We start from the raw sequence: 15,120 nt of genomic DNA, 5'->3' as shown, positions 1-15,120 counted from the left end.
CTACCACCTCTCAGTTTAGCACTGAAACCCGTTCCAGTGCTAAATAATCAACCAGTAACCAGGAAAATGTTTATTACCTGTAATTGCTAGCAGTGACTCCCATCCTCCAGGACTGGGGAGCCAAGCAGGCCATGCCTGCTGAGTTTGGCACCTCAGTGCCAAATCCCACCTGAAAGAAGGAGGTTGAGTTGGTCTGACCATCAGAACAGATGGCTACCAGTCCTGTCACAGTCTCAGTGTCTGCAAAAGGTCTCTGTCATGGCATGTAGAGGCATAAGATGCTCACTGAAAGAAAAGTCACTTGGTTTAGGTAGAAGTGGCAGAGTATCTACATATGCTCCTCGCTTGAATTCACATTCACAGAGAGAGTAAGGTCAATGGACAAGGAGGGAAAATCCTACACAGGGTCACACCTCTTAAGCTTTTGAGCAGCAACGGAGTAGAAGGGAGAAGTTAGGAAAAGGTACATCTCTCCAGGCAATGCTAACTAAGAGACCTCAATTACTTAATACACAATACTTAATGGCCTAAGAGGCACTGGGTTTTTTCATTCTGTGAATGTTTCATTTCAGGACTACCTGTCCCTGCAAGTACAGCTTTTTGGATGAAAACAAGAGGCCAACTCCCCGGCGGGATGTGCCATCCTACCCAAAGGTATGGTGCACTGCTTGCTTCACCTAAGGAAACAAAGAGAAAATGCAACATTGGATTGTCTCCAGGATGTTTCATTGTTCCTGCAAAAAGTAGTTGGTGTATTTGCTAGAGAAAACTGCAATACTTGAAGAAAAATACCCACCGGGCATGTAGAAATACAAACCTGCAGTGATGAATGTGGATGAAACACACCAGGCCTTTAATCCTTGCACCATCAGCCTTTGTCCAAAGGGGTTTTTTCAGAGCTACCAGGCATGTTTTCCTCCATGCCCAGCACACACCTTGACAAAACAGCAGCTTGCTTGTATACAAATCACAAAAAGCTGGCTCAGCTATTCTCAATAACTTTTGCCTGATAGGCCTGCGTTCCTGACACTAACACATCTTTCCATAAAAACGTATCAGTTGTAAAACTGATTTATTTCCCTTGATAAATATATAGGTCAGGTCAACTTCTTTTGATTTACTGCTATTGTATTAGGACCTTGAATTAGCAACAGGAGTTGTACAGAGTGGTTGCAGGTAAGCCATTAGTCTGTTTTGCCCAGACACCAAAACTTGCAGGGATTTTAGTTTTAGAGGGAGCTTGACTTCTGTTAGATGAATTTGGTAGATTCATTATCAGTTGTCAGGGACTGGATTTGTGAGGCTAAGAAGTGACAGATCCAGTGAAAGGAGATGTTACCAAATAACAAATCAGTACAGCCAGTTCACAGATTTCTTGCAGAACGTCAGATTACATGAACATTATACATTCAGAAGCAAAAATAGCTGACTTCTTGAGAAGGAACATTCACCTTCAGTGTTATTCTTCCTTAAGTATCAGCAATGTGAGACTCAGAAAATTTCATTCACCTGCTCAGTGCAGTAAGCCTGAACTAATTAGAACAGACACATAAAATGGGCCAATTAAAGCTACAAGGCTTTTGTGTCCCAGAAAGACTCTGATCAACAGAGCTTCAAAACTGGTTCAGGAGAGAGCAGCTATGGACTGGAATTTTAACCCTCCACTTTCCCTCTTCTTATTTCGTAAGCAAACTGTAACTGACTGATGAGCTCCATTTTGTTCAAAGCCTTTGAGCGTAACAATAAAAAATTGCTCTAACCATGCAGGCTGACAACCACTTTGAAAACATGGGCATTCTTTAAAAAAAAATAAAAATACTCGAAATGAGAACATAAATCACTCCAAAGCTGATATATCACACCTGCCAGTTAATTTAGCACTACAAGCAACAGCTCTGCAGCTTCCCTCCAAGACCAGCTATGTGGCAATGCTCAGTGCTAGTGCACCCAGGGACAGATCTGTGCCTTGTGCCCTTACATCCCCTTACCAGCTTTACCCTCAAGCCCACCCATAACATCTCTGCTCTCCTCTCTTTCTTCCAGACCCCTCCCTCCTGTTTCCCAAGTAAAAGCGATACAACAAGAGGGAATGGCCTTAAAGAACCAGGGGAGGTTCAGGTTGGATACTAGGAAAAACTCCTTCTGAGAAGGAGTGGTGAGGCAGTGGCACAGGCTGCCCAGGGAGGTGGTGGAGTCACCATCCCTGGAAGTATTCAATAACGGTGTGGATGTGGCACTGAGGGATGTGGGCACAGTGGTGGTGGGTTGGTGGTTGGACTGAATGACGTCAGAGGTCTTTACCAGTTTAAGGTTCTATGATTCTATCTCAGCCAACCAGCAGCTAGTTGCTGGGCAGGCAGAAGGAGATGCACTGCTCCTTCCTTAGGAAACCAAGCTAAACCCTGTGTGACTGGGAACTGTTGAGGGGACCCTCACTAACTCTGGCTGCCTTTCTGTACACAGTACATGCTGTCCCAGGAGACCATAGAAGCACTTCGGAAACCAACATTTGATGTCTGGCTATGGGAGCCCAATGAGGTACTGATGCCCTGCTAAGTTGGTTTTGCACTCTTTCCGAGGGCCAGCAAGGCCATAGGAATATGTTCAAATAGGCCAGAGCATTTTTCTCCTCCCCCTGCCCCTTGCTCAATGTATTTTTTTCACTTTCATTTCAAACCATAATACAGTACTCTTCCCTAACAGATGCCTGATATGCTGGTTATGGTGCCCAACTCCTCCTTATTTTTCCTTTAATCTCTTCCTAGTAATGTCCCACAATGACCACTGTACTATCATTGCTGTCACAGGAGCTCTCCTGTGCCGTTTGATCTGAACAAATTGATTCCTAGCAAAGTGCATGCTTCAGGGCACCAGCACTAACTCTGCTTAAATCAATGGAGCTGCATGCTGCTGTATGAGGGCAGGCAGAGGTGCATGTGTTGTTCCACACCCTTTTAGAAGAGGCTTTTTCTGCAGTGCATTGTGAAGGGACTGCATGGACTATCAGTCTTTACTTACTGATTTATTTTCTTATTACTGCTGTTGCTGGGTGGTTCTAAAAGAATTTCCACTGTGATTACCTTAATTACTGTCTCAATAAGAACCATACAAGAGTTATTCTGACTCTATAGTAACACGACAAGGAAAAACACCCCACACTCCTCCCACAGGAGCAGTTTATTTCCGGCAGGATGTTGCCTCTGGCTGATGGGAGAGCAGAAGAACTCTCTGGTACCTCTGGGTCAGTTCCCCTGGCAGAGCGTCTCTTGACCCATGCCAAGCCAAAGCTGGTGCTCGCTGCCTACTTCTTCCCCCCAGCAGCTATACAGGCTGGCTCACCCCTGGATCTTGAATAGCTGTCAATTCTTTAAAGCAAGAGAGAATTATGACCTGCCAGGTGGACCACAGCATTTTGGCTCATTGCTTTGGGTATTAAGAAAGAATAGGGACAAAACACAGACAAAAAACATTATCTACGGATTCCTGTGCACTGAGACATAAGAGTTTTAGCACAATAACTTGTTCAGAGCACTAGGAAACACTATCTGATGGCGTGAAGGAGGCTAACAGGAGGGTGAGTAGATCAAGCATGCTGCAAGCATGGGAGCGGGGCACCATATGGATATGTCTCAGCCTTTCAGCTCTGGTTTATGTTTACAGGGAATATTTTGATTCTGTCAATGCTTATTTAGCAGTGAGCATCTACCCATGTGCTCCATGTGGAGCAGGCAGGCTGCAAACCCTAATTTCTACAATTTAGATGGGCTGGGAACGAAGTCAAGGTGATCTGCAGCAGAATCCTGGCCACGTGGTCTAGTCTTGTAAGAAAGACTTTTTCTTTCTGTTTGAATGACTCAAAGCCAGCCCCCTTGTTACTGCATCAACTCCACATATTCCCCGGGTAGGCATAAAAATTCAATAGATGGAGACTTTTTTTTTTTTTCTGGAGAGTTTGAAAGAGACCCATTAACAGAAACCTAACTGAAGATATCTCCAAGGCCACATTTGTGACATTACACTCAACATATTAAAATTCCTGGATCAGTCCACAGTCTGAGAACCACAGTCTGAGAACAGAGAACAGGCCAACACAGTGCATGCATTTTACCCTCTGTAGATTTTGCCTTCAGAGATGGAAATATAAATAACATGCAGTCCTGAACTCCCACTGATCTATTCATTTCTGGTGGGAGCAGCTGCTGTGTGCCCCGATACCTAATTATTGACACTCTCCATTTGCAGTATTTTCCAACCCTGAAGATGAACTGGGAGCAGCAGTGCCTGCATCCCCCTTCCCACCACTGAGAGCAGCCCACCTGCACATCACAGCTGCTGGGAGTCCCAGCTAGAGCTTAGGGATGTGAGTGCTCACAAACCTCCAGTTTTGTGGCATTGAAACCAGGGGTCTTCTTTTGTAAAGAAAATCCACGTTATAATAGTTGAGAAGATATGGACACATATCTAGAGCACACATTTCTTCAAAGATATCTTGCTTGCTGCTGTCATGATCTATATGACTAGAACCTCAGCCATTTCCATCATTGATTTAAATGGGCACTAGATCAAGACCATATCTCTCCTGAATTAGAAAAATGGCAATACCTTTTCATGAGAAAGAATTGCTGTGATTCACATGAATCACAATTACTGAAGAGAAGTGTTACGACTCGAAGCCCAGCACAAAACCTATGGAATCCACAGCAATCTGTCTACTTCAAAGAGCTCTCAGAGCCTCTCTGCCTCCTCTCTTGCACTGTCTTTAATCACGCAATCTTCAGACATCTTTCTTTCATCTTGACAAGAGGGCCCTGCAATTACTCAGTATGTACAAGGAGGAAATTCACTTTGCAACATATTATAAACTCAACTCACATTTACCAAGCCAATAACCTCTCTATTTGGCTGCAGATGCTGAGCTGCTTGGAGCATATGTACCATGATCTTGGGCTGGTCAAAGACTTCAACATCAATCCTATCACATTAAAGAGGTGGTTGGTAAGTGTTTCACATTACTGATATTTGCAGTCTTTCTAGTACAAAATCAATAAACAAAATATTGAGGTAAGGAATTCATTTGGCTCGCACAAGTTATCCCACTGAAAGCAGTAAACTATACAAATCCTTAAAGTTTAAGTCCTTCAGCAAATGTTTGCATTCTTGTGGTCGTAGATCACAATTCTTAACGACATTTTTTAAACTGCCTTGCATTTGTTTGCTGAGCAGTTCATTTCAGTGAATGCTCTTGGTACCAAATGGAAGCGAAGACGGGTGTCTTCATGGCCAAAAATACAAAACCAGTTTATAGATATCTAAAGAGTGGGAGTCCAGTGGATGTGGCCAGGCTCTTTTCAGTGACAGTGACAGGTCAAGGGGAAACAGGCACAGAATGGAACACAGGAAATTCCATATCAAAATGAGAAAGAACTTCTTTATTGTGGGGGTGACAGTGGACTGGCACAGGCTGCCAGGAAAGGTTGTAGAGTCATCTTCTCTGGAGATATTCAAAACCCACCCAGATGCCTTCCTGCGTGACCTGCTGTAGGGAACTGGGGTTAGCAGGAGGTTGGGCTCATGATCTCCAGAGGTCTCTTCCAACCCCTATGATTGTGTTTCTGTGATTTGATGTGTTAACTCACAAGGAGTAAAAGAGCAAGACAGGATGAAAAAGGAATTGCTGAGAAGATAAGTAACTTCCTTTCCTTAGTCTTTAATCTTGAGTATGTGGGAGAGATGCAAGACTTGAAAAGGGCAAGAGCATACCAAAACTAAGGTGCTGAAGAGGCAGTGGAGCATTAAAAAATCAGTGTTACAGGAATCAAGGAGGAGTGCAAAAAAAGATATTAAAAAGCTTAAGATTACATTGGCTTTCTCAGAAAAACCCATTGTGTTCCTAGAGGACAAGGAGCAGTAAATGTTCTGCCAAATTATTTAAGAAGGATCTGGTGACACTCTGAACTACAGTTAGAAAAACTTGCTCCTCCAATCAGCAAGCTGATCTAAATAAAAATTAAAAATATCACATTCATTATATGGATGTTTCACGTGATTCTGGTAAAGAATTATGTCTTGTCAGTCTCTCCTAACTGCTTTGAAAAGTGTGCACAGAATGGGGATGACTGTTTTGCATGATTACTGCCTGAAAGGGCTTAACAAATTCTGCACAGAAGACGGCTAGGAAACACAAAGCCTCATTTCAACAAGAACAGCAAGAGTAGCAATGTGCACAGGGCAGAGGTTGTCCCTGCTTGGGGTGCTGCTGCAGGCTGATACTAACAAGGTATTAAAGTGATGAGAGACTGGAATAAGGGCTAAAATGGACCAATGTTGACCAAGTCTGCAGAAAAGGAATAGGATTGGAGCTTATGTGTAGGACTGGTTAAGCCATTTTGGAAGAACAATATGACTCCATTAACTGGGAGAGAAAAAATAATCAAGATTGGAGAGGTCTCTCCCTGAAGAAGGTAGATGAAAAGCTTAGTAGTTCACAGGGCTTAAAAAGCAGATGAACAAAAGGGGTAGGATGAAACCCAATGTAATCAAGGCTAGCACAGAGCACATAAAACAGAAAATTTCCTCCTCCCGTCTCACAGCCTGAAAACACAGGAAACAAGGTGATATGTCAACACACATCAACATGCTGCCCACCAGCACTACAGCAGGCAGCTTCCTGTTAGTTAAGACTGCATCTCCAAGTCATTTGTTAGCGCTAGCATTTAAGAACAATGAGAGGAGCTTTTTATATATTTCACACAAACCTACAGTGGGGTGAGGATTCCTCTCCCAAATACCAGTTTCACAGAGAGCTGGTTAAAAAGCCCCGAAGGACTCTGCTTCCACTATGTCACCTCCCCAGGCATAGCGTGGGCACCAGCTTGAACTTAAGTGGGTGAAAAAAAGCCACCTCCTGCATACGCTTGCTTTCCTACCCCCGCATCCACTGTGGAAATGTTCCAGGAAGCAGAGGTAAGGGATGACTAATACCACCCAGTCATTACAGTGCTCTGAGTCAGGACTCCCCCGGGATGTGCAGAGCTCTGCTGTAGCTATACATCATGTCCCTCTGTGCCATACAGTGCCTGGCACAGCCACATGTCCATGCAGTAGCTGTGAGATGCCACCCACCACTTGCAAGCTAGGCTGCCAGTCATAGCATGGCACCTTTGGATACTAGGAAACATTTCTTCTTGGAAGGAGTGGTGAGGCAGTGGCACAGGCTGCCCAGGGAGGTGGTGGAGTCACTGTCCCTGGAGGTGTTCAAGAGCCTGTCACTCCATCCTAGCAGAGAGGGGTGCTGGGCTCTGTAGGGCTCTGTGGGAACACAGGGTGTTTCTAGGAAGGGCAGAAAGTTCACATATATGCATTTTCATAAAGAAAGAGCTCTATAAGACCACGCTGCTCCCTTTCCCCGCAGCTCTGCATTCATGACAACTACAGAAACAACCCCTTCCACAATTTCCGGCACTGCTTTTGTGTGACCCAGATGATGTACAGCATGATTTCACTCTGCAGTCTTCAGGTACATGCATTTCTGTGCGAACCAGATCCGATTCAGTTAAAAATCACCTTTTTTTCTCTCTTTTTTTTCTTCCTAGCTATACATCTCAGATTCTGGCTTTTCTTTCCAGAAAGAGTATGGAGAAAAAAAATTGTCTGAATGGAAGTTCATCTTATTTAGAAGCTATAGAGATACTGTGTTTGGTTTTGTCACTCTTGTCATGGATTTAGTTAATATAGAATGTAATGGCAGCTATCCCCTGGCCCTGCCTTAACTTATCACAATGCTCAAATAACTTGTAAGGGACAGCGATACTATCTTAGTGCTTTTATATGATCTCTGAAATAAATTTCAAGAAAATTGACTTCTCCATGCTGCTGCTATTTAATATAACAAAGGCAAATCTGAGTCATTTCTGCTGGAAGAGAAGGCAGAATACTCTTTATTTGCTGAAATAAATTGACATACAGAAAAATACTTCATTTCGCTCAGTTTGCCTCTCCCTGAAATGTAAATGTGGGTGTTTTCTCACTTCTTTTCATTTCTGGAGGTAGAGTTGGTAGAAATTGCAATACTCCATTAATGTATTTATTTTGCAGGAGAAATTTTCCCAAATTGACATCTTGATTCTCATGACCGCAGCAGTGTGCCATGACTTGGACCATCCAGGCTATAACAACACGTAAGTCTGCTCGTGCCTGCCTTGGGCTCTGTTGGGAAAGTAAGGCCAGCTGGCATTTTAGGTGGATCAGGTTTTCCTTCTCACAGCTTGAGCTGGCAATGGCCTGCCCCCAAGGCTCTGCTGCTTGCTCATACATGGGCCAAGGCAGGAAAGCTCAGGTTGGGCTGGGGCTGCCAGCTGGCCTTGGCTCTGAAAAGAAAAGGCTTTTTTTCAGATTTCTGCCTCAGCTCTTCCCCCAGAGCCTGAGAAAACAAGGTAAATATTTCAGAGGTGAGAGAATAAGTGCAGAAATGAATATAGTTCTGCTCATGGAGATGGAATATTTGCACAATAAGTGCCAAGGGATATTTGACTTGCGCATTATTTTGCAAGCATTTTGAAATGTGTATTATTCTATTTGTTATCATATTGGAAAATAGATTTGTTGACACGTGGTCACCTTTATGTGCATGTGTGTATGAAAAGCAAAATGCGATAACCTAATAGATTTGTAGATGCTCATTAAATAAGGGCAGAACCCAACTGACTGAAATCAATGAGAATCTGTCCTTCAGATGTCCATCAGCAGGGTTGATGATGGACATCAGCAGGGTTGGATGAAGCCGAGTCCCTTCTGTGTTTGCTTTATGTCATTTTAAGCTACAGAAATGTGGTGAAATAAAATAAATAAGTAAACAGAATGGAAGAGCGCCTGAGATGATATTAAAGTAATATCCGTCTTCTTTAAAAATCTGATTTAATATTAGCAATAAAAAACAAACTGCAGCTAATTGAATAAGTATTCAGAAGAATGTAAATAAAGGAAAGCAGCTGGTGTGCATCCACGGGAGCTCTCATTGTTTTTCTTCATATCAGCTATCAGATAAATGCACGAACGGAGCTGGCGGTACGCTACAACGACATCTCCCCGCTGGAGAACCATCACTGTGCTGTGGCTTTCCAGATCATTTCCCAGCCAGAATACAACATTTTCTCCAATGTCAACCAGGACCAATTCAAACAGATAAGACAGGTATGAATGCTGGTCCCATCTGTGCTGTACAGCCTGTTCCTGGAGATAAAACATGCACAGCAGGGTGGGCTGTGCGTGCTGCACCAGTCCCCAGAGGGCGGGACTGAAAAAGCCCCTCTCTCTGGGAGGATCCAAGTCAAATTTCCACAGGAGCACTCCCTGAAATGTCTTGCTGAGAAATAATGAGCACATTCTGACTATTAAAGACTATGACATTTTTTGAAGGAGCCAATTAGCTCTGACTGGGGATTATGCTCTCATGCCCGAAGTTTATGCTTTAAGAGAACACTGCGTCAGTTTTAAATATGGGGCTTCAAAATAGGAAAAGTTGTGCAACAAAAGAGCACTTCTACTGTTGGAAGAGGCACTGGTGGACTGAGAGTAATCATGTTTACTCCTGAGACCAGGGACAATGCTAGAATTCCCATTAGAGCAGTAAGGACCAAAATTAATTTTAGTTTCTACATGACAACTTCTTTGCACACCAGCTGAAAGAGTAGATCAGTGTAAGGATTCATGCCAGTCCACTGGGAGCTGCTGATTCAGCCAATGCATGAGGAGCAGGCATGAGGCCAAAATGGTCTAATCTGCATAAAAATCTTAAATTTTAAATGAACCACATATTTTCCCATTCTAAGTCACATCTATCAGGAGCATATGGAACTCCTAACTCATTGTCTGCAGCTGGATAATTCAAAGCCCTTGAACCAAAGAGGATGAGCTCAGAGGACATCCACATCTACTGGTCTCTGCTGTGTAGACTCTGTTAGAATCAGCCCCAATGTTTTTTTTGCTTTGCAAGGGGCCAAAAGTGGAACTTGGAGAATAGAAAGTAGCTTTTAACATCCTGTTTAGAGTTTGTTTCCACAATTAGTTAATCAGAAATGAAAAATCTCAATGTCTTTGGAATGTCACTCCAGTGCTACAGATACTTTCATATACTCTTCATAATCCTTTTCCAGTTTCCTTGGTGGTTTCAAGTCTGATCAGTGTTAACTTTGTGATACATCTGAGAGTTTCTGTGTATAAGCTTCTATTCTTCCCTGCAATAGCAGACTTTACAAAGAATGTCAAGTTGATATATAAGTATGTTTTCTCTGCTAGGGGATAATTACATTAATTCTGGCTACAGACATGGCAAGGCATGCGGAAATACTGGACTCTTTCAAGGAAAAAATGGAAAATTTTGATTACTCAAATGAAGAACACATGACCTGTGTAAGTAGATTTTGTGGATTTTCATTTTTCTGTTCATAGTGTGAAACCTTGTAGATGGGTGTTCATTCATTTAAGAATCGAGATTCAGAATACACTGTTAAAAACAAATTTTCTACTTCACCAAAAAGATTAAAAACTTGAAATTACTCTATAAAAGATAGATTATCTTTAAAAATCCTGGAGCCTGTAACATCCAGGGCAGACATTCTCCATGGCCTCTGAATGCTGTTCCACAAAGAGTACATGGTCTTTTGGGGATTGATCCTCTTCACACAGCGGGAAGCACACATCCCGCTGGGGTACATCCCATCATTGTAAGTAGAAAAACTGAGGCAGAGAGAGGACAGATAAGCAATTTACACAGGGTAACTGGTAGAGTGGAATGTAATCCCTTTAAGACCCCTCATTTAATCCTAAAGTTGTCCTTTCTGTTTGAGTGCATTTCCTCTCGCCATGTTATGAAGACAGGTGTTCTGTCTAGAATAAATAGAGCAGGCATGAAAACTGCAGTATTAAAGTATTATCCTCTTTCAGCTGAAGATGATACTGATAAAATGCTGTGATATCTCCAATGAAGTCCGCCCAATGGAGGTTGCAGAGCCCTGGGTAGACTGCTTGCTAGAGGAATATTTTATGCAGGTAAGAATGATGGAGCAACACACTTGCACAATCAGCTGCTGTGGCTGGATCCCACCTGAGCCACGAGTGCTCTGCTGCCTGATAGGCAAGGCTATCCCTAGGACAGAAAGAATTTGCTTATAGAAAGACAGGGAAGCATGTCAGCAATAGAAGCTGTTCAGAATGCAAGTGAATGCAATTGACTGTAATTCATAGAGGAAAGGCAATAGCAACCTTGAAATCCTAATGCCAGCAGACAGCTTGTTCTACCAGCCTTCCAAGGTTGTTTGACATACAAATGTTTTTTGAGCCAAAAGGGCAAGAGCAGTGGTAAGAGAAAACTGTCAAGTGAATGATACTAAGTCTTACAAGAGAATTAGTTCAGATTATTTTCCATATGTGTGAGCGTTTTCTTATGAGAAAGCAGAAGGTGCTGAGGTGTGCAAAGACAGGTTTAAGCTCCCCAGACCCTTGCACCTCACCAGATTTGCAGCTGAACATATCATCTCACAAGAGACAAATGCCTTGAATGATGTGTCAGGAACACTTCTAGCTCACTGCAGCTGTGCCATTTTCCTCAAAATCACAGTATCTGTGTAACTTACTGTTTTAGTCACCCAACGAAAGCACTGTGTGCCCGCAGACCCAGTAGGTGAGAGGAAGTTTACAGCAGGATCATTTTGCATGCACAGCCTGTGACCTTGCCCATTAATTCACATAGAAACAATGAATTATGCATTCAAGTTGGTAGCTTAGTAATTTCAGTCAGTAGATCTATTCTTCAAGCTAGCCAGAACTTGTTTTAATCATTATTAAAGGTCATGTAATTTCTGGTTGAATACCTGAAAAGAATCACCGTCTGTAGAAAGAGGAAGTCAAAGACATTTCCTCTCTTTGATTGTGCTGAGAGCCACTACCACCTTTCTGAACACTCAGAACAATTTTACCTCCAAGTCCTATGGGTTTCCAAAGGGACCAGGTGGCCTCATTGCCCTGTAAGCCTGGAGATGAAGGATTTCATGCCTGTGCTGTGCAGATGTAGCTAATCAGAATTCTCTTTATTCAGAGGCTTGCTCTCAACAAGACAGGATGTATTGGCCTGAGGGAAGAATATTGCTATTCCATGTTGTTTTTAGACACTGCTGAGATCTGCATCTGAAAACTACTGCCTTTATGCTAGTGGACTACTTGGTACATCTCTCTCTTGGCTTCTAGCCAATATTAATGTTTCTTAACTCTGACTTTGTTCCAGAGTGACCGGGAAAAATCAGAGGGTCTTCCAGTGGCGCCTTTCATGGACCGCGATAAAGTGACCAAGCCAACCGCGCAGATCGGCTTCCTGAAGTTTGTCCTCATCCCCATGTTTGAGACAGTAACAAAGGTGGGTCAGCCAAGGCCAAAACCAGACCTGGGTGCGTGCAGGACTTTGTCACTGGCTCTGACATGCACGCAGTTAGCCATGGGGACATTCACTTCACAGCTTACCTTTAGTCCATTTCTAGCATGTGCAGGTTTATGAATACAAAAGGAAATGTTGGTCTCCTCTCTCTCTTGTTTTCACCTAGCTATTCCCTGAAGTGGAGGAGATGATGCTTCAGCCCCTTTGGGAGTCCAGAGACCGCTATGAGGAGTTAAAACAGATAGATGATGCTATGAAAGAGGTGAGCTCTAAATATCTCTTTGACAAAGCAAACTGTATGATTTAGTAAGTTAAATGGCTGCAATTTAATATCCATTTAATTCTGAAGCAGGAGAGGAATGCTTATGGCATCCTCATAACCATGAGAACCGCATTCATCACATCAAGCTGGAGGCAGGTGGGTGTCACAAACTGTTGGTGTGCATCCTCCAGCAACCCCAGCACAGCTGTGGGGAGGAAGATGCCTGAAGGAGGGGCATCTGAAGGCCAGCCCCAGGGATAAAGGCCTGGGAAACGCAGTGGCAAACTTCTTTTCCAGACAGGAGCTGCCTTCCCCTGGAAGGAGCTGGCCTGGGATAGGTAACAGCAAGGCATCCAAGGTCTGGGCAGTTCAAGGAACTACACCATTGAGGCAGTCTTCTTTTATGGGAAGATACACCTTCCTTGCATGCCTCTTCTAGTGCTTCCTTCCCCTGCTGAGACTAGCAAATAAACCCTGTCCAAATGGCACCACACTCTGGGTTTTTCTCTGACATGAACAAATTCATCATGTAGACAGGACACTCTCTATCATTAAAATAGATTGGGAAGTGCCCCAGGGCACTAGCTGTGCTGATATTCCTTGGTATATGGGAAATGAAGATTCATTCACGTGGTTGCCCCTGGATGGATAAGGGAAATGGTGGCTTTCAGCTGTAGCTCCCACCTTCTTCCAAGTTGTTTGGAGGAAAACCTCAGCAGCACAAACGCTATGGCTGGTTAATCAGAGAACATATGCTTTGAGGTCACTCAGTGATAAAAGAGTAGAAAATCTTTTATGAGCTCAAAGGAATGAAGAACACAAGATAAGAGCAAGATTTTCCATGACCTCTTCATCTTTCAAGCCAAGCTGAAATTTTACTTCTTGTTTACTGAAGCTGTCAAAGCAGAAAGTATATACAACCTGATGGAGCTTTAATTAACAGTGTGTTGGTGCAAGAGGCTTAGAAAAATAAGAGCTGCCTGAATTCAGGAATCACCTGAAACAACAGGAGTCAGCGAATAGCCCTAGTGTCTAACAAGAGAGATGATGAGAAACACTGAGTTCTGTTTCCTTCAGACCTAACTTCAGGGCTGTTGAGATGAAACCGGGCCTGTGATACAGCAAATTGTGGGAAGATGGGTGCTGGAGTCTCAGTGGCAATGGAAAGCTGCGCTCTATGAGTCTGTGGTGCTAATATTTCTTTGCTCTTCATTGCAGCTGCAGAAGAAGAAAAGTGACAGCCTGACCACTGGCACTACCGAAAAGTGAGAAGAGAGAGACTTTGAGCAAAACGTAGCTCCTAAGGTTACTTTCCTTTTGAGAAACACTGCATTTGCCAAACGGCTGTGGTGGAATCCAGCAGGAACAACGCTTGGGGTGGTGTGGCCAAGATGGACACCAAGATGGATGCCCTTCCCATGTGGTGCCGCGCGGGCCATGGCACAGCTCCCTCCCCACTGGGTTTGCATCTTTGGCTAGCACTGGGAACTGCTGCCTCCGGGGACAAAGCAGAGCTAAGGAGCCGTTCCTGTAAATTGAACCACTGGAGGCCAAAACAAATGAAAACTTATTTTAGTCAGGATCCTGCACGTACCTGTACTGCTATTACAGCACAGCTTAACAGATGCTTATATAGTGACAGGGGCCTGGCAGATTTTTTGTTTGCCAGGTAGGCCCTAATGACACTCTCTGTATTATCCTCTGAATTCTGTAGTGTTCACAGTACATTCAGAAACCCAGCATAGTGGATACAGTTTTCTTTTCTACAGTAGAAGTCATCAAAAGAAGCCTTTATGGACTTACAGGTTCACTGTGTGCCCAGCAGTGTCAGGGGTCCTCTGGCACAAGCAAAGGGGAGCACCACGTGGCACCACTGTGCACATTTTTATCCTCACAAATGGAATGCAGATAGTAACAGCATCAAGAAGAACCTTCAAAGATGTACAGATTTTTATTATTTTTTTTTTTACTTTTAAACTGATCTGCTAAATAATATATTCTTCTACAGAAAGAGGTGTTGTAGTTGTACTTGTTTTCTTTTGTGTTACACACTGAGGTAGGAACCACCCCTGCTTCCAGAAGAGTGCTTTCATAATTGATACATGATGAAGGGCTGTACAGAAGAAGGGAGGGTCTGTGCTCCAGAAGAGAAGAGGATTTTGCAACATTTCTGGTCTTACAGTCACATCACAAGGGCAACACTGCCCGCAATGTCTTCAGAGGCAGGAGCCCGAAGGCCATGATGGGCTCCATTGCACTGCCTCACAGCAGCACAAGTCCCCTTCCCACCAGACCACAGGTGAGCCCACACCAGGCCGCTCATCCAATCCTGCCTTCTCACAGCAGGGAAGGGCAGCCCTGCCCATGAGCCCTGCTCTTCACACAGCATGGCTGCCATGGTGCTGAGCCACACGCCCAGCTACTGGCACGGCCT

General features: G+C 43.7%; 1 protein-coding gene across 2 annotated transcripts in view; it reads left to right on the top strand.

The window, feature by feature from the left end:
* Nucleotides 1–14,691, top strand: part of PDE9A (phosphodiesterase 9A) — a 41,492-nt gene extending 26,801 nt beyond the window's left edge. For both annotated transcript variants that reach the window (XM_065741645.1, XM_065741646.1), the window contains 11 exons: nt 573–654; nt 2,464–2,538; nt 4,909–4,995; nt 7,412–7,516; nt 8,095–8,177; nt 9,033–9,189; nt 10,294–10,407; nt 10,942–11,046; nt 12,278–12,406; nt 12,591–12,686; nt 13,905–14,691. In XM_065741645.1, coding sequence (XP_065597717.1) covers nt 573–654; nt 2,464–2,538; nt 4,909–4,995; nt 7,412–7,516; nt 8,095–8,177; nt 9,033–9,189; nt 10,294–10,407; nt 10,942–11,046; nt 12,278–12,406; nt 12,591–12,686; nt 13,905–13,955 — 1,084 coding nt within the window. In that variant the 3' untranslated portion in view covers nt 13,956–14,691. The remainder of the gene's footprint in view (nt 1–572; nt 655–2,463; nt 2,539–4,908; nt 4,996–7,411; nt 7,517–8,094; nt 8,178–9,032; nt 9,190–10,293; nt 10,408–10,941; nt 11,047–12,277; nt 12,407–12,590; nt 12,687–13,904) is intronic.
* Nucleotides 14,692–15,120: the final 429 nt, after the last annotated feature.

Source organism: Cyrtonyx montezumae, unplaced genomic scaffold (assembly GCF_038088225.1).
Source record: "Cyrtonyx montezumae isolate F1298 unplaced genomic scaffold, pur_monq_1.0 scaffold_3, whole genome shotgun sequence".
Lineage (NCBI taxonomy): Eukaryota > Metazoa > Chordata > Aves > Galliformes > Odontophoridae > Cyrtonyx > Cyrtonyx montezumae.
The sequence above is the reverse complement of the archived record's forward strand: the minus strand, read 5'-3'. Positions and strand labels throughout refer to the sequence as shown.